The sequence below is a fragment of the Zonotrichia leucophrys genome, chromosome 2 (genome assembly GCF_028769735.1).
Source record: "Zonotrichia leucophrys gambelii isolate GWCS_2022_RI chromosome 2, RI_Zleu_2.0, whole genome shotgun sequence".
In the NCBI taxonomy this organism is placed as follows: Eukaryota; Metazoa; Chordata; class Aves; order Passeriformes; family Passerellidae; genus Zonotrichia; species Zonotrichia leucophrys.
The window spans coordinates 64,060,274-64,083,312 of NC_088171.1; the positions used below are offsets into that span (position 1 = coordinate 64,060,274).

Sequence of the window (23,039 nt, forward strand, 5' to 3'; positions counted from 1 at the left end):
ACCAAGTAAACTAAACTCTACTATTGCAAGAAATTGCCAAGATTCAGAACAGAACACTTTTTTTTAGCATCTTTATGAGTGTCAGCCAAGACAGGACAGCACAGAGCATAAGCCAGGTCCTACAAGCAGTTCTCCCAAGACTGAAATTGGTGCAAGCTGGAAAGAAACTCGCAGGCTACTCCATATGGCACACCAATGTTTTCCAATTCATAACCACCATCTTTTATAGCAAAGACCTCTAAGATAAAGTACTAAAAAAAGACAAGGAACTGGACAATCTTTGAGATGTTCTGTCTCCATACTTCACATACACAAATGCCAAATGCCAATGCTTGCAGCAGTGTCAACAAAGACATCACACACTCATTCCCTGCCTACTTCAGAGAGAGATGTTTAACACCAAAAAAAAGCAGGAAAGCTTCTAACCTTCACTTTCTCAGCACCACAGATTATTAAATAATAATCAATTTCAATTACTATGTAATAGAAAACCCTTGTGGTTGAAAGAAGAGAGACTGGAAAGGTTTGTCCAGCCTCTGCACACTGTGGGTGCAGCAAACAACAAAGGAGAATGTCTGGCCTTGTAAAAATAAGTCTTAAAACAAAAGGAAGAACAGTAAAATCTATTCCTTACAATGAAATACAGTACAATCTCCAATATCAACATGAAAATGGCAGAAAAAATTCTAAAACACTGACAAGTACAAAAATAATTCATAACTTCTCAAAGTAGTATTACATTCTTATTTATTCTTATGCTCCTTAAATGTACTAACATCAATGAGCAAGAGAGTCAGTGGATTCTAAACACTTCTCAATGCTGCAAACCGGCATATATACATTCCTTGTAAGGGCCCCTTCTGGGTGACCCCTGGTATCTTCAAAAAATATACTTAAAAGATCAATGAATTACCACTTTGTACCTTGGCACACACAGTGGGAAGCTGTAAATAAAACCAGGAATGATTCCATTTCCTGGTTGTGTAGATTTTGCTTTGATATTAAAATAAATAAATACTAGGTGTATATATAAGGGCACTTTAAATGTTTTTAAGGTTACAGACATTTGAATATTTCAGAAATTTACTACAGACTACACCTGTATACCTATTTGTATTTACACATCCACAAAACTCCAGGGAAGTAAAGCTGTAAAACAGATCTGAGAGGTCTGTGAAGCCACTCAGCAGCCTTGTGAGTCACACCTGCACTTTTACGGTCAGTGCCAACATAAAATTTGCATTTTTTTCTGTATTCACTGTGCAATTGATGGCATGCATCACAGCATTCAAGTTTCTAGTGCTGAGCTAATTTGAATCTCAGACTAGACCATTCAGTTTCTTAACTCCAGCAAAACTTACTTTCTATCCTGAGCAAGGCATAAGAACTCATCACTGGTGAACATGAGAATTGCATCTGGACACTGAAAAAAGTGCATACAACTCTCTTTTAACCCTTCTAGCAAACATATTGAAGGAATTTTTTGGTGGTAGTTTAATTCCTGCATATTCAGATAAAGTGATCTTGTATCTTTATGAAAGATATTTTTATGCAAGACATTTACCGTCCTTATATCCTGGAAGCTATTACTTTTTAGCATATGGTATTCAAATTCACAAATAACAAGTTACTATTATAAAAAAAATGGCATTTCGGGTTTTGCCATTGGAACAGATTTTAATGTACAATGATTTTAAGTGCAAATGCACTAAAAGATGCAAGTGTACAGGAAGATATTTTAAACAGTTGTTCTTTATAGACTCTGCACTTGGTATTTCATGAACAGAATGCTGAGGAAGACATTTCACTCTAGACAGTTATGCAAAGATAAATTAGTTGAAGATGTAGCGTATACTTGCAATATGAAAATGTAAAGAACCATCTACTCAACTACTTCACATGTTTCAGTTGGAACCAACTTTTCCTGGTGTCTTTTGCTTTTTAAATAACAGTGTTAGGCTGTTAACTTAAGACACTGCTTGCCCTTGCTGCTGCCTTTTCCTTTCTCTGTGACAGGATTCCTATGGACATCCACAGCGTTATCTCAGTGTGCTTCATCAACTGGAACTAAAGCCAACCAAGTGACAGATCATTTTTGCCAAAATCTAGTAAGCCCTGGAAGCAGCTCAAAAGAGAAAACTCAAGTAGAAGCCCCAAGTAAAATTGGGCAAAGCTGTCCTAGAACCAAAACATCTTCCATTATGTAAAGAATGCTCCACAACTAGGAATCTCCTACTCTCCCTATTTCCAGCTGATAAAAGATATGCCAGATAATAATGTAAGGTCCAAAGGGCCAGAAAAAGACTGACTGAAGCCAATATAATGAATATCTCTACTTCATAATCTGGGTTGACAACAAAAAATTCCAAGATCTGAGAACTTAGTGAGTCAGAAACCCAAGAACATTCCCTCCAAGTATGTACCTTCAATCAATTGTACACCTGGATATTTAGTAGTTTAATCCAAATTTCCTGGGAAATGTCAGGCAAAACAATGAAAACTGTTGCCAAAATCAAAACACTGAATCTATTGTTTATTTTAAACCTGCTTGTTGTCATCATCTAGAAAGGAATTAGACTTGTTTCACAAGACCATTCTTGAAATTTTCTTAGCTATTACTCCCCTTCTCTTCTGTCAGGTACAAGCTTGCCCACCAGTTCACTGTACAAAAAACCCACACAAATTAGGCTGACAGATGTTTAATATATATTTTCCACAATACATCCCTCTATGTTTATCTAGCCTTCTCTTGGCTACCAAGACCAGTCTTTCAAAACCAATACTGGAAATCCATCTGCCTCTGTATCCATTGCTTAGTTTGGTATAAACTTCAAGGTCAACACACAGCTAGCAGGTTCCTCTTCCATCAAAATAATTGTCTTTGTAAAATACTTATTGTCAAATAGCATTAAAATCTCTATTAAAACAAGAAGGGGCCTAGGGAAAAATTACTTTGGAAACCACTCTTCTGGCTTCCAGAAACTCACTTAAAATACTTGATCAATACAAACAAAAAACCAGGATTCACTGTTCTCACAAGCACCAGGTACTACAAAGCAGCTGCCTTGCTTTGGATCAGAAGGAGCCTGGCATTACTTTCTGTTTTGTATTGAGCTGCTCTATGTTGAAAGCTGTCAAATCAATCAAAAAACGGGTTGGTTTGGTAAGTTACAGAAAAAGTGACATTTTACATAATCTCTGTTGCTTATCTATTACTGTAACTGTTATTTTCCTTTTGTAGCACCACAAAGATGAGATAGTAAAGAACTGAAAAGGCAAAGGAATCCAGCTGATAGAAATTTCTATCCCTCCTTTCAATTTCAAGAGACAATTGATTGACATAAGTCAGTGCACCCAACTTCATTCTCATAAATACTAGTCACAAAACCACAGTCACATCCTATCCAAAGGAAGAGAAAATAGCAATTCTCAAGCTGATCAAACATTAATGGCAGTAGGTAGAGTAAGCCCCAGTTTAGGATTTACTGAAAATGGGACTGTGTTCCATCTATGCACCACAGATAAAGCAATAGCACATGACAGAGTTGCCAGCCATTACATCATATATTGGACAAATATTTGTATATATCATTGAGTGTCTCCAACAAGTTGAGCTACAAAAATTAAATTTGCATAATATTGCAAAAATTCCCAGGAAACAGCCAGACAAGAACCTAACACGTAACAGCCTGCAACATGTGCCAAAAATATATCCGTGCTGAAAGAGACATCAACTAGTTGAAAAAAAAGCTCTTAAATACAAAAATTGAACACCAAGGGAAATGCTTGAGTTAGATAAGGGAATATCTGAAACCTAGATAAGAAAACAAATTATCTGTGTTCTCCCTACACTTGGGACTCTATCAAAAAAAAAACCCGTAGCAAGAACAGGTAATATGAAAAATACACAGCCTGCTGGGTCAACATAAAATTAGCACCGTCAAATGTAGAAGGGCAAAAGTTCCTTCCTAGTTTCACTTAATACACAAATTAACATAACTCTTACAAACATTTAAGCAGAAAATAAAAATAGAATTTACCTTTAAATGTCTCCAGTTCCTTCCTGTTGGAGAAGAACAGAATTTAAAAAAATAATTAGAAATACCACATGTAGAGCCACAGGATTTATTTTACATGCTTTAAGACTCACTAAAATACAAAAATCAAAGAATTTGACTGTCACCATATATATCAGTAATATTACTACATGTGTTTACCTAAAGCAAACAAAATCAATCTGTTTTAAATTAGGCCACCACTTCTTTATAAACATGTACAATTATAAAAATTCTGCACACTTACATCTAGCTACATAATTTCCAGATACACTGCTCCAAAAATAACCAAGACTTCCTAAGGCATTAGTTACTAAAGCATCCTTTACTTAGCAGAGATTTACCAATTTACAGCACAGTGAATAACAATTTTTGTTCCATTTTTATCAATGCTACTCAAAAACATCTTTGCAACACTGAAGGAGGAAAATTTGACAATATCGCTCAGTTAAAAGAGAAAGACAGGCAAGGAGACATACAGTGACATTCCTCAGAGGAGAGGATTTTCAAGTATGGAATATGACACATAACCCACAGTATCCATGCACCAGAAAGCTTAGGAAACCAAGAAAAAGATAAGAATATCTTTTTTGCCTTTGTACCAGGCCACCTTCTACTTTTAGTGGTTATGCAATTGTGAATGCAGAGGCTACAAAATGAACGGAAATATCTTCTCTGTTTTAAAGAAACTGCAAAATGCTCCAACTGCCATTACTACAATGTAGTGATTCATCCTGAATTTTAAGGCCAAAGAAGAATCAATGTAACAACTGAGATAAGGCAGAATGCTGGCCTTACAAAACACTCATTTAAATCAAACATTTTTTCAGTCTGCACCTCAGAGAATGCCTAGTTAAATTCTGAATTCAGAAGCAAAAGTGACTGTAAGAAAAATAAATTAAAGACTGAATTCACAGTTGACCAGATAAATTATTCTATTCTCTATCCACTGACTAAAGCACTCTTCATTCTCCTACCAGAGACACCGTTTCACAATGCAGATGCTATACATTAATAACTCCTTCTGTCCCTTAACACATGATGCAATTAAGCATTTATTCTTGCATCAAGAACAGACAAAACTCACTCAAAGCTGAAATAGTTTATTCTCTAAGCAGGCCAAAATATTATAAAAGAAGCAAGAGAATGCATTTACCTCCACATTTTCAGAGAACATCCCACTTTTGTCACCAAATGTTAAATAGAGGTTTTTGAAAGAATGGGTGCTTTACCAGGAAATAAGCTAGAGTGTGATTCACAGTAAAGAATTCTAATAGTTGCAACTTCCTGTGAGTATCTATTTCCTTTCCTGCTTTTCCTCCATCCCTTTCCCAAGCTGGTTTCTCCCTGTTATATCAGAGAAAAAAGCTACTTTACAATACCTGTGATTTGCAAGTTCATACCCCAAAAATTTTTTCCTAGCTTGTTTACTCTAAATAGAGTTACAAAATTCTTAAACACTCTCACAAGTTGCCATCCTTTTTTTTAAATAATGGAACAGTAGTTGAGGAGACAACAATCACAGGAAATGGTTGTTTTCCATGGACTGAAACAAAACCATAGCAGAAGAAACATCTTGTGAAAGTAAGAGGGGAAAAACTACATTACTTGCCCCAAAAATCAGGAGATTTTATGACACATGTCTACAAAAGGAAAGACGAAACAATTACTGCCATTGTGTCAAAAGAGATTAGTAAACAAGATGATAATACAGTAGCCAAGTGACAAATCACTCATTTTGTCTAAACCCCCAGAATTTTCCTTTTCAAAATCCATCGATATTTTTAGGTTTGAGATGCACTAAGATGTTGTTCCTATATCCATACACATAATTACCATTTATTAAGAAAGTTGGACATTAATATTTGACAAAAACTTCTTTCCCTCTGAAAAATTAAAATTATCTATGATTAGTATACAGTAAAAATACAGACTTGAAATGTAAGGATCTGTACTTCCTAGTATCCTCATACCAATTCAGATCCAAAGACTGAAGATTTTATATTTTACACAGCATGAATTAATCATATCTTGTGGTTTCTCACAAGACTTTCAATAAAACTTTTATTTAGAAATACATAATGAAGTACATGCTTACTGAAACCACGTTCAGCATCAGCAACATGAAAGATTTTTTTTTATTCATTAAGTCAAATTATCCAAATAAAAACTTGGAAGTTTAAAAATTTCAATCCTTAATCTCATTTATCAGCAGCTTTGGTAAGAACATGACACTAAACTGAGAAGAGGAAAGGAAACTGACTTGTGATGACATTGGAAAAACAAATGGCTTAAGAGTATATCAGTACATTTTCTAGTTGGGTAATTAAGACCTGGCACAGATGTACAGAGAAAAACATATAACAGATTATTCCACTTCTCTACAAGTAAATAAATGTTTTTGTATTTACTGATAAACTGCCAGAAGGAAGATACCTCCTTTGTCTTCCGTAAGAGTCTAGTGACAAAAGGTCATCTGCAGAATACACTAACCTCACGTTAAGAATTGAACTTCATATTTGGAACACAGACAAAGTAAAGAAACAGCAATTTGGGAGAGTAATTAAAATTAAAATGATTAAATTGAAGGCAGTTTTAGAAAAGTGGCCTTCAAAGCAAGGTTAAAAGACAAGCAGAAGGAGATATATATGGCAACTGAAAGCATTCCATAGGGAAATGCCCCTGGATTTTAAAGAGTTTTCATCCAAAAGAACATTCAAGCACTTCACAGATGGATGAGATAACCCTTTCCACTGCTATTAGAAGGAAAACACACACCTGCCTTGCCTCTGGCCTCTCTACACATGAAGGCTCTTGTGGGCTGCTCAGCATCTGCCCAGGATTAAAGGAGCTCCCATGCTGAGTCTGACCACTGATCAATACAACTACCTGGCATCTGACTACATGCTCTTCAGCGACTCAATTTTAGGTTACTGACAGAAAAACCTGGCTAGTTACCCATATAAGAATACATTTTACCTTTTCATAATTAACAGTAAGCTTTCAGAAGAAAGGACTAAATTAGGAGGCACATTATAATATGAATAGCTCTTTTCAGTGAAAGACGAAGTTCAGCACCTCTGAGCAAGAAAAAAAAGGCTAAAATAACAAGCTAAAGTCTAACATAATCAGTCTATAAAGGCATGGAGACACTTCAAAAGTAATCTCTTTCTGTATGCAGAGCAATTTACAAATTTCAGACTCCTTCTTGAGAGGCAAGAGGCTGTACAGGCTCCACTGACACTGAAGTTATGCCCATGAAAACTATCTGGCCACACATACAGGCAACACTGTTAATCCCTGCCTTTCCAGTTGCTTGTTTTCATAAAGTAGATTGGAGGAGGAGCACTTAATTAATGTGTGAAATTCTGTACACATCAAACTCAGTTACCAGTTTTTAAGATACCTGGAATGTTCTGATGATGATGCTGTCAGTGGTCTCAACTTCTTCATTTACAGAAAAGTTAAGATTCAGGGTATGTGGTAAGAACATATACTTGTGGAGACAACAGGTGAAACAAATAGTCTACAACATATGACTTGTCCCACAGGGTATCTGAGGGGACCAATTAGAGTTACAATCTAGTTAGAAGGCAGATACAAATTCCCAAGGACCTTCCCATTCCCCGCAGGCTTTTTATTGCACTATTGGATTAACCCTGCTCCGGCCATGGAGCAGATGAGATGGACACTAGGAAGACTGCACTGGTATCACTGACAAACAAAAATAAATCTAGGAATCAGAATATGGGAGGACCAGGAGGCTTAACTATCCTGCTTTAAGTTACTGAGATAAAAGGGAATTTAATTTGATCAGCAACAGTAAGAAAAAAAAAAATTCAGGTTCTACTGTATCTTGCAAAGGGCTGTAACACTAAGATCAATTTCCTAAGTGTAACTAAACATCAAGGAATCCAGTTAAATACCTAGGAAACTATAGAAACACCACAAAGATGCCACCAGCCAGAACTGACAGAATTTCTGACTTGATCTTCAAGAAGAAAACAGGCAGATAAGAAAGCAACAGAGTCCTAAATTAATGTCAGGAACAATTTTATAAAATGGGCTCTGAAAGTAACAGTCAATAAATATATATAAACAAAAGACAATATCGAGACAGAATATAAATGCTAAAAATTGAGGATTGAATTTGAAAGATTTTACAATTATATGTGTTAATAAATGTTGAGTCATAATGTCATGGTTTGACCAGGAAGGAGTGGGAATTCTGGGAAGCTGCGGTCAAACCAATGAAGGTTTTGGGTTTGAGACTGGCGTCCGGTGTGGCCAGTGGGGTTTGGACACACCTCCGAGAATACACAGGGGTTAAAAGCAAGGCACTGCCCTGGCACTTCCTCTTTTGGACATCGTCGGGCGAAGAGGTCAGATCTCTCCCCCGCCCGGCCCACTGCTGCTGGGCGGGGGAGGGGCCAGCCATGCGGTAGGCCTAGGGCCTGGACAGAGGGGGCTTCGGGGGGGCTTCGAGGATGGAAGGGTGGAAGGTCCCAGAGAGTCAGCCCTCGGGCAGCCAGCCCCCCCCTCCCCCCAGGAGAGCAGCCAGCCAGGAGGAGAAGGGGGGAGAGAGAGCCCGGCCGGCCGCAGCAGCAGCACGTGTGGGAGTATTATCTCGTCCCAGGACAGACAGAGACTGAAAACTTTTAACCCTTTCTTGCATGACTGGGGCCTTACAAAAATGCTAATCCTCCTCGAAGCTGAATAAGAAGGGAGATGAGAGATGAGATGACTTGGCCCGGAGATTGTGGAGATGATTGGATGGGGAGAGATGATTTGGAGTGGCCGTTTGGCTGGACTTTTTCTTGTAGCCATGGACTCAGTTGTTCCTGTGACACAAACTGCATTTAGGGGGAGGCAGTGCCTCAAAACCAGGAGGGTTCATTTGTGGGGACCCCCCGGCCCCAGGGGGTTGGAAAAATATGGGGGGGACAGTTGTCCCAAAAGCAGAGACTGTGCCTTTTTGGAGTGAGACAAGGCATCCTTGAAAGACCACCCTAAAAGCAGCTCTGATCCATGTCTCGGTGGTGAGAGCACTGGGCATGGAAGGAACATGTCACAAGCGGCAAAAGGACTTTTTTTCCCCCGGGCGGTGCCGAAGTGACAAGGAAGCATCCGGGATTTCAGTGTGTTTCCAGGAGAAGCCTATGGAACAAGAAGGACTCCTTTCCTCTTCATGAACTGCAGTTTGAGTATACTAAAGTGTCGTGCTGGGCTGGGCAGTTGGTGTTTTTTGAGAGAATGTATTGGATTGGGAAAGTCAGGGAGTGGGGAGGAGGAAAAGTGGTTTTTTTGTAAGGTTTTCAATTTTTTTTTTTTCCTTTTCCTTATAGTCTTTCCCTATTTTTCCTGTAGTTTTAGGTAATAAAGTGTTATTTATGTTTAAGTTGGAGCCTGTTTTGCTTATTCCTGGTCACATCTCACAGCAGACACCAGGGTGAGGCATTTTCATGGGGGCACTGGCTCTGTGCCAGGCTCAAACCATGACACATAAATATTATTTACAAAAAATATATTTGAAGAAAGTATAGACGCTTATCAGCAAATTAATATAAAAATAGTTATGGCACCTAACTCTATCCAACCCAGAAACTGAGAAATGCTGCATTTCCTCTGCTATGTGTCTGGTACAGTTAAGTCTTCAAAATTATGTATTAAAAAAAAACACTCTTCCATAGCCTGACTCATGCTTTAGTAAGCTAAAAAGCCATGAGATCTCTCCTCTGGGACTTTCCTCTGGATGTCATCAGAAGTAAAAGCCAAAATATGGAGAACTCAAAACCTATGTCACTTGTAGGGTGCACAGAAATAATTTAAGTACTTTTTTTTTTGTAGTTAGGATTAGCACTTTTGTGAATCCTGACATAAAACTGTTTTCCCCATCCCTGAGATTGGTTGAGCACCCCTTGGAGATACTTAGGCCAATTACTACTTTGAAATACACTTGAGACTGAAGCAATGAAAAGCCTTTAAGTATTGAAAAATTAGTAAAAACTAACACTACTACTGAACTACTGCTGGAATTGAACTGCAGGCAAGGGTTTCTATTCATCTGACAAAACACTGAAAATAGGTCAGAATTCTCCATCACCAGAAGTGACATTTTATCCACTAAAAGAGAAGAGCAGAGAACTAAGGCATTTCAATAATATTGCAATGGAGATTTTTTTGGTTCCATACTCATGCAGATGCAGAGGTAGATGAAGTCTGTTTTCCAGCACATCTTCTATGTTAACTTCAATCAAGCAGATGGAGCTGATCAGCAAATTTTTGCATTAGAAGTGACCAACACTAACTAGTAATCAAATTAATAAATACAACCAAAACCAAGCATTCCCCTATCATACTCAGCAGTTCCAGGGTACAATGAAAGTATTTCTGTTTCAATGTTTCAAAAAACAAAAACAAATCTTAAGAACATGGGAAGCCAATTGTCAGGCACTATCATTCAAAAGAACTGTAAAAAATAAGGAAGATGGACTTAAAATCATAAGAAAAGGGTAGAAGTCAAATCATTACAGGCAAGTCTTGTCCTCTGCTAAGGGACAGACACAAGCCATTTACCTTTAGAACCATTCCAAACTGGAATCTGCAATGTGGAGAAAATGCTTAGCTCCCTCCAAAAGCTCATGCCTTTGGAGGATGTAGGATTTTGCACAGGACACAGGGTTTAATGCTTTTGCTTTTATCCTGTTGTTATCCAAAAAACTCAACGGTTTTTACATTTAAAAAAAAAAATTATCTTAGTATGCAACCTCTTTGGATCACTAAAACATATATGTATCAACAGTTTATTTTTATCATACAACCAAAATTTTAGGAACCAAAGTTTAAAGCTGAAATTTGATAAGAGAATATTAAGAGAATCTACAATTTGGGAAATTAGAGAGAATGTAAGAGAAGGTGAAGTTTCAGAGAAGGTACAAACAATCCACCAAAGGCCAACTCCACCATCAACTCCACCATTTTTTTTCTAGAAAGAAAAGGAGTTCCTGCAAGCCACACAAGAAACTGCAGATATTCTTTTAACCTGGACATCAATTTCCACATAAGCATTAAAAAGAAGAAAACTGACAGTATTCAAAAACTGGCCAACATTATTCAGTAAGCAACATATGGTACAGCCCTAATTCACAGAAACAAGTTAAAGGAGCTTGTGACTCCATGTGCAATCTTCACCTAAAAGGCTGAACGTGGTTCCACACAGCATGAATGCAATTGTGCCAGAGAGAAGCTACAACTTGTATCTCTTCAGGCATCCTCAACACATCCCTTTGACATAGGAATGTAAAATCTCCCTCACAGAAGCACTGTCAATGTGAACGCATTTCATACATTTCTTTTAAACTACTTTTAAATCAACTGGTTTTCAATGTAAGTGGAAAGGAGTTATTAAAGATCTCAGGAAATAATTCATAGTGAAGAAACACAAAATTTATCAGGAGGCACAGCACAGAGAATGAATTTTAGTGTGGTAATGACAAGCATCTAAGCCCTGTTCTTCTGCCACTAGCCACAGTGAATTAATTACACATACAAATAATGCATTTTTGAGGAGAGGGAGGGTACAAAATTATGATTAAGGCAGTCTTAAACCATCTGTTCCTATTATTGGTACAGTAAGTCTGGACAAAGAATGCCTGGTATTAACAGCTTGACAGGATTTGCAGATTATGCCCACTAACAAGCAGCACATAAAGGTAGAGATAAATTATGTAGGATTGACATAATGTTTTAACAATTTCTAAATAATGTTATTAAAAGGTGCTGTAGGATACAGAGGATCCAACACAAACATTCAGTCTTTAACCACAGGTCACAAAAGCCAAAGAAAAAGGTCTTTTATTTGCCTATTTGAAAGAAAACAAGACTATAAGGAGAAGGTAAGCAGCAAATCTCTTTGTAACAATGTCATTGTCTCTCTGTATCAAGCAAAGATCACCAGAGAAAGGGCAAAATTAAATCAACTTAAACGTGATGTAAATTATACCATACATTCACACTTTGCAAATAAGAGAAAAAACTGCCAAAATCCCTGAAATCTTCAAATCTGCTGTGTGTTCAGTCTTGACCAATGTTTCCAAACACTGGGAGCACTGATGGGAGTGAAATTCACTAATAATGATGCAGCATGCTCCTTTGGGCTAGGCATACGCAGAATACTGTAATGCAAGAGTTCTTGCAGAAAAAAGAAAGTTTAGAGCCTTCAAACTACAAAAAAGGAAGCAAAATTATCTATTAAACTCTTCCAAAGCTTGTGCAAGTCTCTTCAGGATCAATAGGAATTCTCATTCCACATGTCTGCCAAAGAAGTGCAACAACTGATGGCCATAAAATTAATTCCATCCAGTTATCATCATGGGAACACTTGCTGTATTCTGATTATATTATATACAATATTGCTGATTGTGCTGCATTCAAACTCATGAAACAGGATAGAAAACATCTTTGCAATGTGAGTACAGAAACTCATACAATGCCTAATGAAAACTCAAAGCCAATCATCCACTGCACATCTGCCAGTAAAACTCCTGAAGATAACCAAAGTTCTGCATTCAATCTTGCAAAAATGTTTACTTAGATACCCACTTACACAGAGGTATGGCAGCTCCAAATCTACACCACTAGAAGACTGATCAAAAAGAGTGTAGCACGAAAGTTTACACTCATGAAAACTTTGATGAGAACTATCAAACATGTAGCTCAGGTCTCAAAAATAATTCACAATACACTTAACGTTGGAAAGAAAAATATACTTGCTTGAAACATCTGCAACAAAGGGGCATATACACTTTTTTACATATAAAAAGTAAATTTTATAAATTACATGCAAAGCCTGAAAGGGTTGTGGAGATAAAATTTAAATGTATCCCTGCCAGGTGGGAAGGAATCACCACTGAGGACGCTGTACAGTACAGAGTACTGTCCCAGCCTATTGCTTGAGGAATGCTATGGGATCTAAACACGAGCTACAGATATGGAAGTTTTTCTGTATGTACTTTTCAAGTGTCTATGTTGTTGAGGCCTCAGATAAGGCACTGTACCTACATCAAAAACCCTTACTGTTCCTTTTGTTCCCAAAGCAATTAAAAAGAGGGATAAAGTTTACAGAAGAAAACAACAATAACTAAGACGTTTTCTCATATACATTTTCTCTAATCTACAGAACGCAACTGCCATAAATTTTATACTCTTCTGAATGAGAAAGTAAATCAAACATTCTTGTAGAAGAAGCATTAAACCCCAGAAGCATTAAAGCACCATCATGGCATGGCAATGCATCTAACAAAAACTATGACAGTCTGTCCAGCTCTTCACCTACTGCACCAATTATGAAAGCATGGGGTTACACTATGAAAAAAACCTCTAAAATTCAAAAATTATGAATACACATAAATTTAAAGAACGTATTTTTTCTTAAAACAAAGCATTTGCTTAAATAACATCAAAAAGGAAAAAACAGTAGTCTCACTAAGGTTTGTATTTTAGATTTTTACATTTATTTTCCTTCTATGTCAGTTCTCAAAGCTGACAAATACTGAAAAACAGAGCAGGTTCTTAAAAAAGACATCCTAAAAAATTATCATTCAGACAATTATATTTTCAGTCAAATAACATACAGTAAACTCTATTCACTCAATTCCAGTCACAAAGACCCTGCTATTCCCGATGTATTCCTACAAAATGCTGCATTTGGGCAGCTCCTTTTATTTGATGCATCAGAAGTTGCTATTTTTCAAAATGTGGTGATCTCTCTGAAATGGATACAAACGAGCTTCATGGCCAAGTACAGCTTCAGGTCAGAAACATTTCATCTCACACCACAAGGCTGCCATTCAGGGCACATTAAGAAATGACACAGAAATGAGCTCCTGACAGCGATTCCTAAAGGACACTGTGCCCTTGGGAAAGCAAAAATTGCCACATGAGACTAAGGAGACACAAAGTTTTCTGCAATCAGAATATCCTCAGTAGGAGAATGAAGGAAAGGGAAGAAGAATTGTGCTTGATTGAAAAAAAGACAGGAAACAAAATTACATGGTTTAACACTAAGATTGATCCAAACGACTGCAGGGAGACTAACGAGAGAAAAGAAGGGTGGAATTTAGACTTCATACAACAGTACTGGTACCCTGATCAATGGATTTAAACACAAAAAAGAGAATATTAAAATTCCAGAACTAAGCTCACAAAAAGCCCCCAAAACCAGTCCCCCAAACACCAGGCTTTTAAATAGCCTGGAAAAGATGCGGATTGATGAATCTACTTTGAAATTAGTACTCAACACAATGACAAAAGGGAAAAAATTGATCTGTTTGAAACTAAAATGAAGTTGCTTTATTTAATAGGGAGATCTATTTCTTAAAATAAGTTCCCATAGTTACCATAAGCTGTGTTTCATAGGTTTGATGTTGACCTAAGGCACCTTCTTCTAAGTCTTTCATATAGGATTTTTTTCAAAAGGTTTGAAATACATGAGCTTCTAGCTTAAGCTCTACAGTGACTTTATAATGAAATTACATTTTGTTACATGCTTAAAATAATCAGTTTCTAGAGCTCAGATTCATCTCAGTTTTCATCCCTATATTGTCAAAACGCATGAAAGGATTTTTTTTTTTTCAAACACAAAACCACTTACTCCCTGAAAATAATTTCTGTGCTAAAGAGAGAGCATAGACTCCTGAGCCCTTCCCCACTCCTTGATTCCTTCAGCTGGTATCACAGTAAAAACCCCAAGCACTGAGGAGAGAAAGACAGGCTACAAGTCCCAAAGATGCACCACAAATCACACTCACATCAAGTTAACCGGCTGCTCGCTCTTCAAGCACCTACACTGGCAAGGGTCCTTCCTGGAATGAGCTAGCAGTTAATTTCTCACCTAAATAAATACAGGGTAATGATCAACCAGAAATTACCTGCATTTTTCCTGTTTTGTCTAGGTCTGACCAAATGTAATCAGCTTACAATTACACTAAGTAGCTTGCTTAGCAATCTATTTATAAAACTGATTAGATTCTGCTAAGCAGAGCAGGCAATGTTTTAACACTTTATTTTGATGTTGAAAGCAGTGGATAGGAGAAAGGGAGCAAGGATGGCAGAGAACAAAAAATCATTCAGAAAACTGTAGAAAGATAATTATATGGGACCAATTCTGTTGCTTTATATGCATTTTAAAATTGTGTTACTTGGTTAAATAGCACATATTTAGAATTTTGGATTCATTACTCTTAGATATGTAGATAACTCAAGTGGGTCTGAACAAGTGAATATTCAGCCATACTGACTGCTGTTGATTCTTCTTGGAGAGAGAATATGGAATTGCCCTGACCTGGGAAAGAGGCAATCCAGGCTGCAGGAAAATTACAGACCATTTGTGAGGTTAAGACAACTGAACAGGATGTGAAAAACTAATCGAACATGACATGAGAAATCGCCAGATGTGACAGATAAAGTAATAAGATACTGACAAAAGCCACAGATAGGACCATGAGGGATGACTGGATTTCACAAGTGTTTAAAGGTGAGTTTGATAAGAAACAGCCAAATTTCACAGAAAACTGAAGGGGGATCTTTAAGGTATTGGAGACCTTTTGGGAGGTAGAACCTGCAACATCAGTATTCCTTCAATAACTGGACCTCTAACACCAGAGAAGCCTAAGATTCCCTACATAATAACTGAGAACCACTAGTGAAAAAATAATCAGGGGTGAATAGATCCTTTGGGAAGAGACTTGGATTTAAAAAAAACATTCAAATAAAAAGAGCTACAAGAATGGCAAGGAGGGTGAACACACACAAGCTGAGGAAAATGTGGTCCCCGCTGTCTGGCACAGTCCCACTTCAATCACCACATCCTCATCAGAACTGTGAGAACCACTTGTTCTGACCTTACCACATGTATCAAACTTGCTTCCACAATCAAGGAGGCAAGGAGAGTGCCAGGCTGCTTTCCCTGGCTAACAGCAAGACTCCTGCCTGGACACATCAAGTAACCTGGTTATGCCCATGTCAGTTCAACATCCACATCCACCCACCCCTCCCTAATAGGCTGTCAGACACTGTCTTTGACAAACTGCTTCAATTCAACTCCTCATTTCCTAATTTATATAATAAATGTAATACTGCTCCTCTTATCTCCTTTTATTAGGTTATTTTTGGCACTGGCAGTAACAAAAATCAAGGAAGTCAACACTTATTTAAGGGCTTCATATCTTTCTCTTGCTACTTGATCTTTTAGGCTAACCTGAAGCTCACGAGTTCAAAGTTCTGAATTTTCATACATACTGCTGTAAGCTGAACTCTGATTCCAAGAATTAATGCCCTGCTTTTACAAGTAAGAGAATGGCAGGAGATTAATGCCTTTCATACAGAGTAAAAGGCACTTATAGGATTGGATACTGATAGTACTGAAAGGAAAATAGAGGAAAATTCAGTTCCTAACCTGACAGGTACTTGGGAAAAAAAAAAAAAAAAAAAAAAGGAATCCATAAACCAGGGCAAGGGATTAAAAGAAACAACAGTTTATCTGTGCTTATTAACAACAGTCCTTATTCCAATTCTTTGTGGAGAATAATAAACATGACTTAATCTTAACAACAATGTTGTGATAATTTTCCAAACACATGTACTCTTTGTTCATCACTAAGACATTCAATGAATCTGCTACAAATTTGCAACGTCCTGTCAAAGACTACTGTTTCTTTAGAAGATGAAAATAAAAGGGATAATATTACTTTGGGGGGGGACAATTACAAAAGGCTTATATTGTATGCTAATTTATATTTATAACAAGTGTTTTATTTACCTTTTTGTTTTCTTGTAGTTTTCCAGCTGTAATGTCTGCATACATTTGTACCTTTCCAATTCACACTGTTCACATAGTTCCTCAAGACACAACAGATGATTCTCCATTTCCTCAAAGTTTGCTTCTAGCTGGGCTGTAAGAAAGACTTGTATGAATATCTAACTGCATCAATGGACACAGAACTCACCTGAACAGAAACAGGATTTCATAAAGGTAAATAATTAACATGGTAATAATTACACACATATAAAAGACAAACAAATCTCAGCCCAAATCCCATAGTGAAGAGTGGCAGCAGAGCCACGTTAAAGGGAGATCTATCCAAGGTTCCCTTGTAGTAAGGTGCTGAACAATTCTATTTGTCCCAGCATCGTGGTGACACACGATCCCGGCCTGTTTTTGAGGAAGAGAAGCACTCAGAACTCATATTTTTCTTTCTGAAGCAGACTGCCAGTTTAGCATTTCCTGCACAGTACCAATCCAAGGAATAAATCTGTGCTGGCCAAAGCCAGGTCAAATATTCATTTTTTCAAATGAAACAAATCATACAGGGAGAATTTTAACTTTCACATGATGCCATGGTAATATACAACAACAGATATTTATGTCTCTGAAGACAAACCCTTTACTGATAAGCTAAATATAGAGATGTACCTATTTTACATACACATGTAAATTTTACAATTAAATCTACCCATTTTACATACACATCCCTTAATATTTTCTTTAAACATAATTGCTCACTCTCAACTTCAAATAGATCTTGTCTATGACATGTCCTGAGAAAAATTATCTCATATTGCTATGAGTAGAAATTTGGATTAGACAATTCCCGAGGTCCCTCCTCATCTGAATTAACCCATGTGAAGCTTGTATCAAAGAATCACTTTCCCTGAAGGTGATTAATGCTAAATTTCATGTCTCTCCTCAGGATCTCAAAGTGGAAAATATATTTTCCCAAACCCTAACCAGCTGGTCACTCTGGGATGAAACTGTGTGAACTACAGGAATATTATTCATCTTTTTGCCAGGCCTTCTCCTATACCACAGGGAAGGTAAATTCAGGAGCAAGAATAATTCACATTTTTACAAACAAATAGCTGCCAGAGTTAATGTATTTCAGATGCTCAAAAAAAGGAAACAGGAAGCTGAAGGCATCAGCCAAATCCTCCATTCTGGCTTGGCCATTCTACTTGAGGCCTATATTGGACAATAAATAATTTCAACTTCCTTAGCCATTGCTTCATTATAAATAGCCATCCTCGTGGTTCCTCTAAAAAAGCAGAGGTTAAGACTTTATAAGCAAATTTCCTAGGATGCATATTCATATGTTCAGCTTCACTTCACACCATTTTTTTAGCCCCTAACAAAGAAGATCCACAACAGGAAAGGGAAACATGAATAATATAATCAGTAAAAATTTCCCTAAATTATTTTTCTGTATACAGATCACTGAGGGGAAGTGGGAGGGATTGGCAAAAAACAACAAAAAATAAAGAAAGGCAATTGACAATTAATGCAAAAACAAGTTTGAGGGGAAAAAAAATGTTTTCAGCTATACATATTGTGATGTGGAACATTCATCGCTTACTACATACTCAATTTTCTCTCACAAAATCCAGATGTATTCAAAGCGTAATATCATGATTACAATTATGATTGGTAGGCCCTTTTTCTTTAGGAAATAGACTTCTCTGAGTGCATTAAAATCCAAATACCTGTATTGTGCTAACTTGCTTTTCAGAATAATTGCTCCCTTATTAATCCGCAAAATTCTCAAACACAGCAGGACTGAAAATAATTTACTAAGGTACCTATCAACCACTGTTTTTTCCACTTAAAAATGCCTACCACCTGCTTTGCTGTATTTGCTGTTGAAATAATATTAAAAGACAACAACAAAGAATAGGAAAATAAAGAGGATGAAAGAAAGTGAATTCTAGAGCAACTGATTTCCAGCGCTTGCATTTGAGCAGCCTCTAGTGGGAACTGCAGAAAACACTGCGCTCCTGAAGAAGAGAAATGGACACCAGAGATCTCTCCAGGAGGCAACAATCCTGCTTTACTGCAACAGAGGTTTCAGAAGTTTTTTTCCTATCTGAAGGGAAAGAAAAATTGCTTTTCAGAAAAAAATTGAAGACAAGCTCCGTTGCAGCAGCTACAGCTGAGAATTAACATCTCTCTTACCCAAAAGAGAATACATGCACTGTGCATACAAAAGGCAGTGCCAAACAAAACTATAGATTTAATTAATTTGAAACTTAGGCTGTGAAAAATGCATCTCCTCTAAATCTTTTTCAGATTTTAAAAAACATATTTACCTTTAGATTAAGACTTTTCATATACAGCAATATGCCACACTTGGTAGCAATAGTATTTTTTTATTAGACAGCTAAAAAAACCAAAAACCTACTTCTTTGTGTCACATCACTCCAATTACAACAGTTTGGGCTGTATTTCTTACATTACCACAAGCATAACAACAGTATTTGAAACTTTAATTCTTAATTTTAATTCTTTTGAAGTATGTTTAAAGTTTGGTCAAGTGACATTACACTGTATTATCTTCTATCAGCATACACTGTTTTCCATGGTTTACAAGCTATCAGATATTAAAGTATTTATCTAGAACTCAATAACCACGATTTTTTTTTTAATCCAGGAAACACCTTCTTTCTAAACTGTACCTAATTTAAATGTACCACATAACTTTTCTAACTGAAACCTATGTTATCTGTAGTTCTGTATGAGTACAAAATTTGTTAGAATAGCTACATCACAGCTGTATGTCAGAAAATAGGTTTCCACTAACTTTAGATGTAGCTTTCCTGCACTGTCCCAGCCATTCAAACAACAGAAACCATGCAGGAGTATTAAAGACATTTCTACAAAGATCATTTATTTTCTATCTAAAAGGGAAAAAGCAAAAAGAATGGAAGCAATTATATCAAAGATGGTCTCTATACCGCTAGGCCACACAGAGATTACAAGGGCAAGGATTACTAAAACTTAAATTAGCAGTGAAAGACATATAAGACCAGGAAGAGCTCAATTCAGCTGCAAAATAAATTTAAAAAAAAAAAAAAGGAAAAACTTTATATACTTACAGTTGTACTAGTGCACAATTTTTATCTGTTTTCACAGAAAGGATCTTAAACCCAGCTAGTATTATACCACTTACATGAAGTTAGAGCAGCTTCTTTGCTGAAACTACATAGCAGGTACACTAGGATCCTTTTCCTTGTATACTCAATCCTCAGGCACTTCCAAGTTTACAGCACCAAACTGTATGCCTTTTACACATATATATCCCTACCTAATACAACAACCCCCTCTGCTGAAGTGTTGTGCCCTGGAGCCTATGGAGAAAAATTCCCTGTTGAACACAGATGTCTTTACACAGTATTATTCAAATTTTCTGGTTTTGCATAAATCTTCCCAATATCTTCTCAGATTTTTTCAGTAAAAGATAAATGCAAATTCTGAAAAAAATTAGACGAATTTTGCAAAGCTAGAGAATGGCAACTTTCATACTTGACACACAATCTGAAATAAAAAAAGACTGACCTTTTGCTCAAGATATAAACAAGGATGCTTCTCCTAAGCAGTGCAAAACGTTCTGTTTCCCCAACAAATTTTCACACCCATCTAGCCCTCACTTAAAAAAAAATCCTAAAAACTAAGAGGCAAAGGCTTTTGTCTCTGTGACTGCATGCCCAGCCTTATTTTCTTTGCAGTCCCACAAGGAAAACATTTTCAATGTTGGATCTGTCACCTATATACAAGAGCAGTCTTTCTGAAACCAGTATCAAGCTGATCTTTAAAAGGAAAAAAAAAAAGAAAAAGGAAGGGAGAAAAACTGGATTTGCATTAATGTTTGTGTGTATGGATTTGCTGAAACCAAAACCGATGTTTGAGCAAAATGCCACTGCTCAAACATAAAAACACATTTCATACTAAGTATGCTGATATCAGCGAGCAGGTATTTGCTACAATATCTCAACCAAAAACTGGCTTAAGTGATGATTCCAATTCTGCACTCTGAAAGGGCAATAACTCTCCTTTCCACCTTTACATGAGAGTAACTTTTTGCTTCAAAATTCTCAGTAGCAGCTACAACACATTGCATAATACAATAAATTTATCAAATGAAGCCACAGATTTTCTACTTCAAGTGAGGGATGACTGATAATGTGAATACCTAAGCTAAAGAACTTTATAAAATTGCTAATGAAAATGTGTCCTGTTATACATAGCAAAAGCTGAAGAATCTGTACATGAGTCATACCAATTTTAAGTAGGTCACTAAAAAGGTTCATTTCCATTATCTGAAATTTCTTTCACTGAAAGCAACGAGGGTCCCCTACTTACTTTCAAAATGGAAGCATTAATACATTTATTAGAAGCATATCATGTCAGAAGAACCAACTATTTTGTTGAAATGATGAAGGTTAGCCAAATTACATCTTGAGCGCACAACTCAGCACTTCGTGATTTTAATTTTTTTTACAGAATATTTTACTCATTCAAAATTTACAGTCAGAGAAATAGTCATCTCTTGAAAAGCTGAATACAGTTTATATTTATATGAAGCAATTATTTAAGAGTTATAAAAACTAAAAACAATGAGCAGAATACTGCAGTAAAGTTCTGTTAAATCACCTTCAGAAGGTTAGATGTTGAATTTGGTACAAATTACATCTATCTCTTCAAACAGACTCCATAAAAAATATTAGAAGAAAAAATAAAACCCAAAACACAGTTGTTAGGACAAACTAATAAGAAATTTTAGATAAATTACTTAAAATCTGACACAAAAGGTAAAGCTTGGTTTGGTTTGGTTCAAGGTTTGGTACAAATCCCAGAACCTTAGCAGTACATGTCAAAATTCATTACCTTCCCTGAGCTGGCTGCTGAATGCTTCCTTAAATCCTACTTTTGCAGTATCAAAAAATATCTAGAGACTTACCTATCCAATAAATTCTACAATCAGAGTGAGATTAATTCTAGTTCATAAAACTGTATTAGGAATCAGAAAGCAGCCCAAATTCATCAGGATTTTACTGCATTTGCAGCATTATGAACTATAAAGGCAATTTCATTAGCTTTCTATTACTTTGTTTATCTTTGGGCTACCAGTGGACTGTACAGTAATATTAAACCCAGTATTTTAATAAATCATTATTTGAACTTTTATTTCCTTAGAAATATTTTTTTTTCAAACAGGCAGTATTAAATGGTTAGCACAGATGATAAAGCCTCATTAAACAAGATCATATAAGAAAATTGTAATAAAAAGTAGAATATATTCCCTGCTTCGGGAATAAATAGCAAAGCTATTACCAGCTCACCTAGGAACAAAAGCTGATTTGTGCATGACCACTGACCATGGCAGAATGAGAAATTAGCCCTTGAAGACAGAAAAGAACCCTCCTTTTCTTCACATTGCGTCAGCACAAAAATCCAGCCCACCCCACAAAAAACCAGAGGAATTTCTGGTTTTGCAATCACATGAGGAATTTCTGCATTACTTCCCAGCAGCTGTAAGAAAGGGAAGCGCAGGCACAGTCCCTGGGGAACTCAGCTACCTAAAATCTATGTGCAGACAGAAGTTTTGTGAAGCTTTAATTTGATGTACCCCCTATGGATTCTCATGGAAGCATCAAGAAACGTACTGTGGACAGACAGGGCTGCTGCTTGCCAAATGCTGCCTGCCCATTTCAAGGCTCAGCAACAGTAGAGATTTTCAGAGACCAAGAGTCCTCAACATTTTTTCCTAATTTAATTTTCAACAGCTTTGTCTGAGAGGTTCCAGAAATAGTCCACCAAAGCATTTATGTTTTCATCTTTTTAATAAAATGAACAGATTAACCTTTGGTAAAGTTTTAAAAATTGCAACCCACCTAACAAACATGAGGTGTTTGCTAATAGGCAGCATTAATATTCACCTATAGAAAAGCTTAATATCACTTCAGAATATCTTAACCCTGTAAATCAATCCAAATTATGGAAGTTACCTTTGGAACCAACAACTATTCAAAACCAAAGGTTTTTGCCTTGAAAGTGTCCCTAGCCAAGTAAATTCCTCCCCCCCATCCCACCCCAAATGATAAGTTTAAACATTATTATATAAAATTACAAAGAATTCAAAAGAAGCAGCTATATAA

General features: G+C 36.6%; 1 protein-coding gene across 2 annotated transcripts in view; it reads right to left on the reverse strand.

Annotated features, from left to right (window-relative positions):
- Positions 1 to 23,039, reverse strand: part of DTNBP1 (dystrobrevin binding protein 1) — a 67,560-nt gene that overhangs the window by 34,994 nt on the left and 9,527 nt on the right. For both annotated transcript variants that reach the window (XM_064705210.1, XM_064705211.1), the window contains exons 6-7: positions 16,873 to 17,005; positions 4,041 to 4,063 (exon numbers count right to left, since the gene is read on the reverse strand). In XM_064705210.1, the coding sequence (XP_064561280.1) occupies positions 4,041 to 4,063; positions 16,873 to 17,005 (156 nt within the window). The remainder of the gene's footprint in view (positions 1 to 4,040; positions 4,064 to 16,872; positions 17,006 to 23,039) is intronic.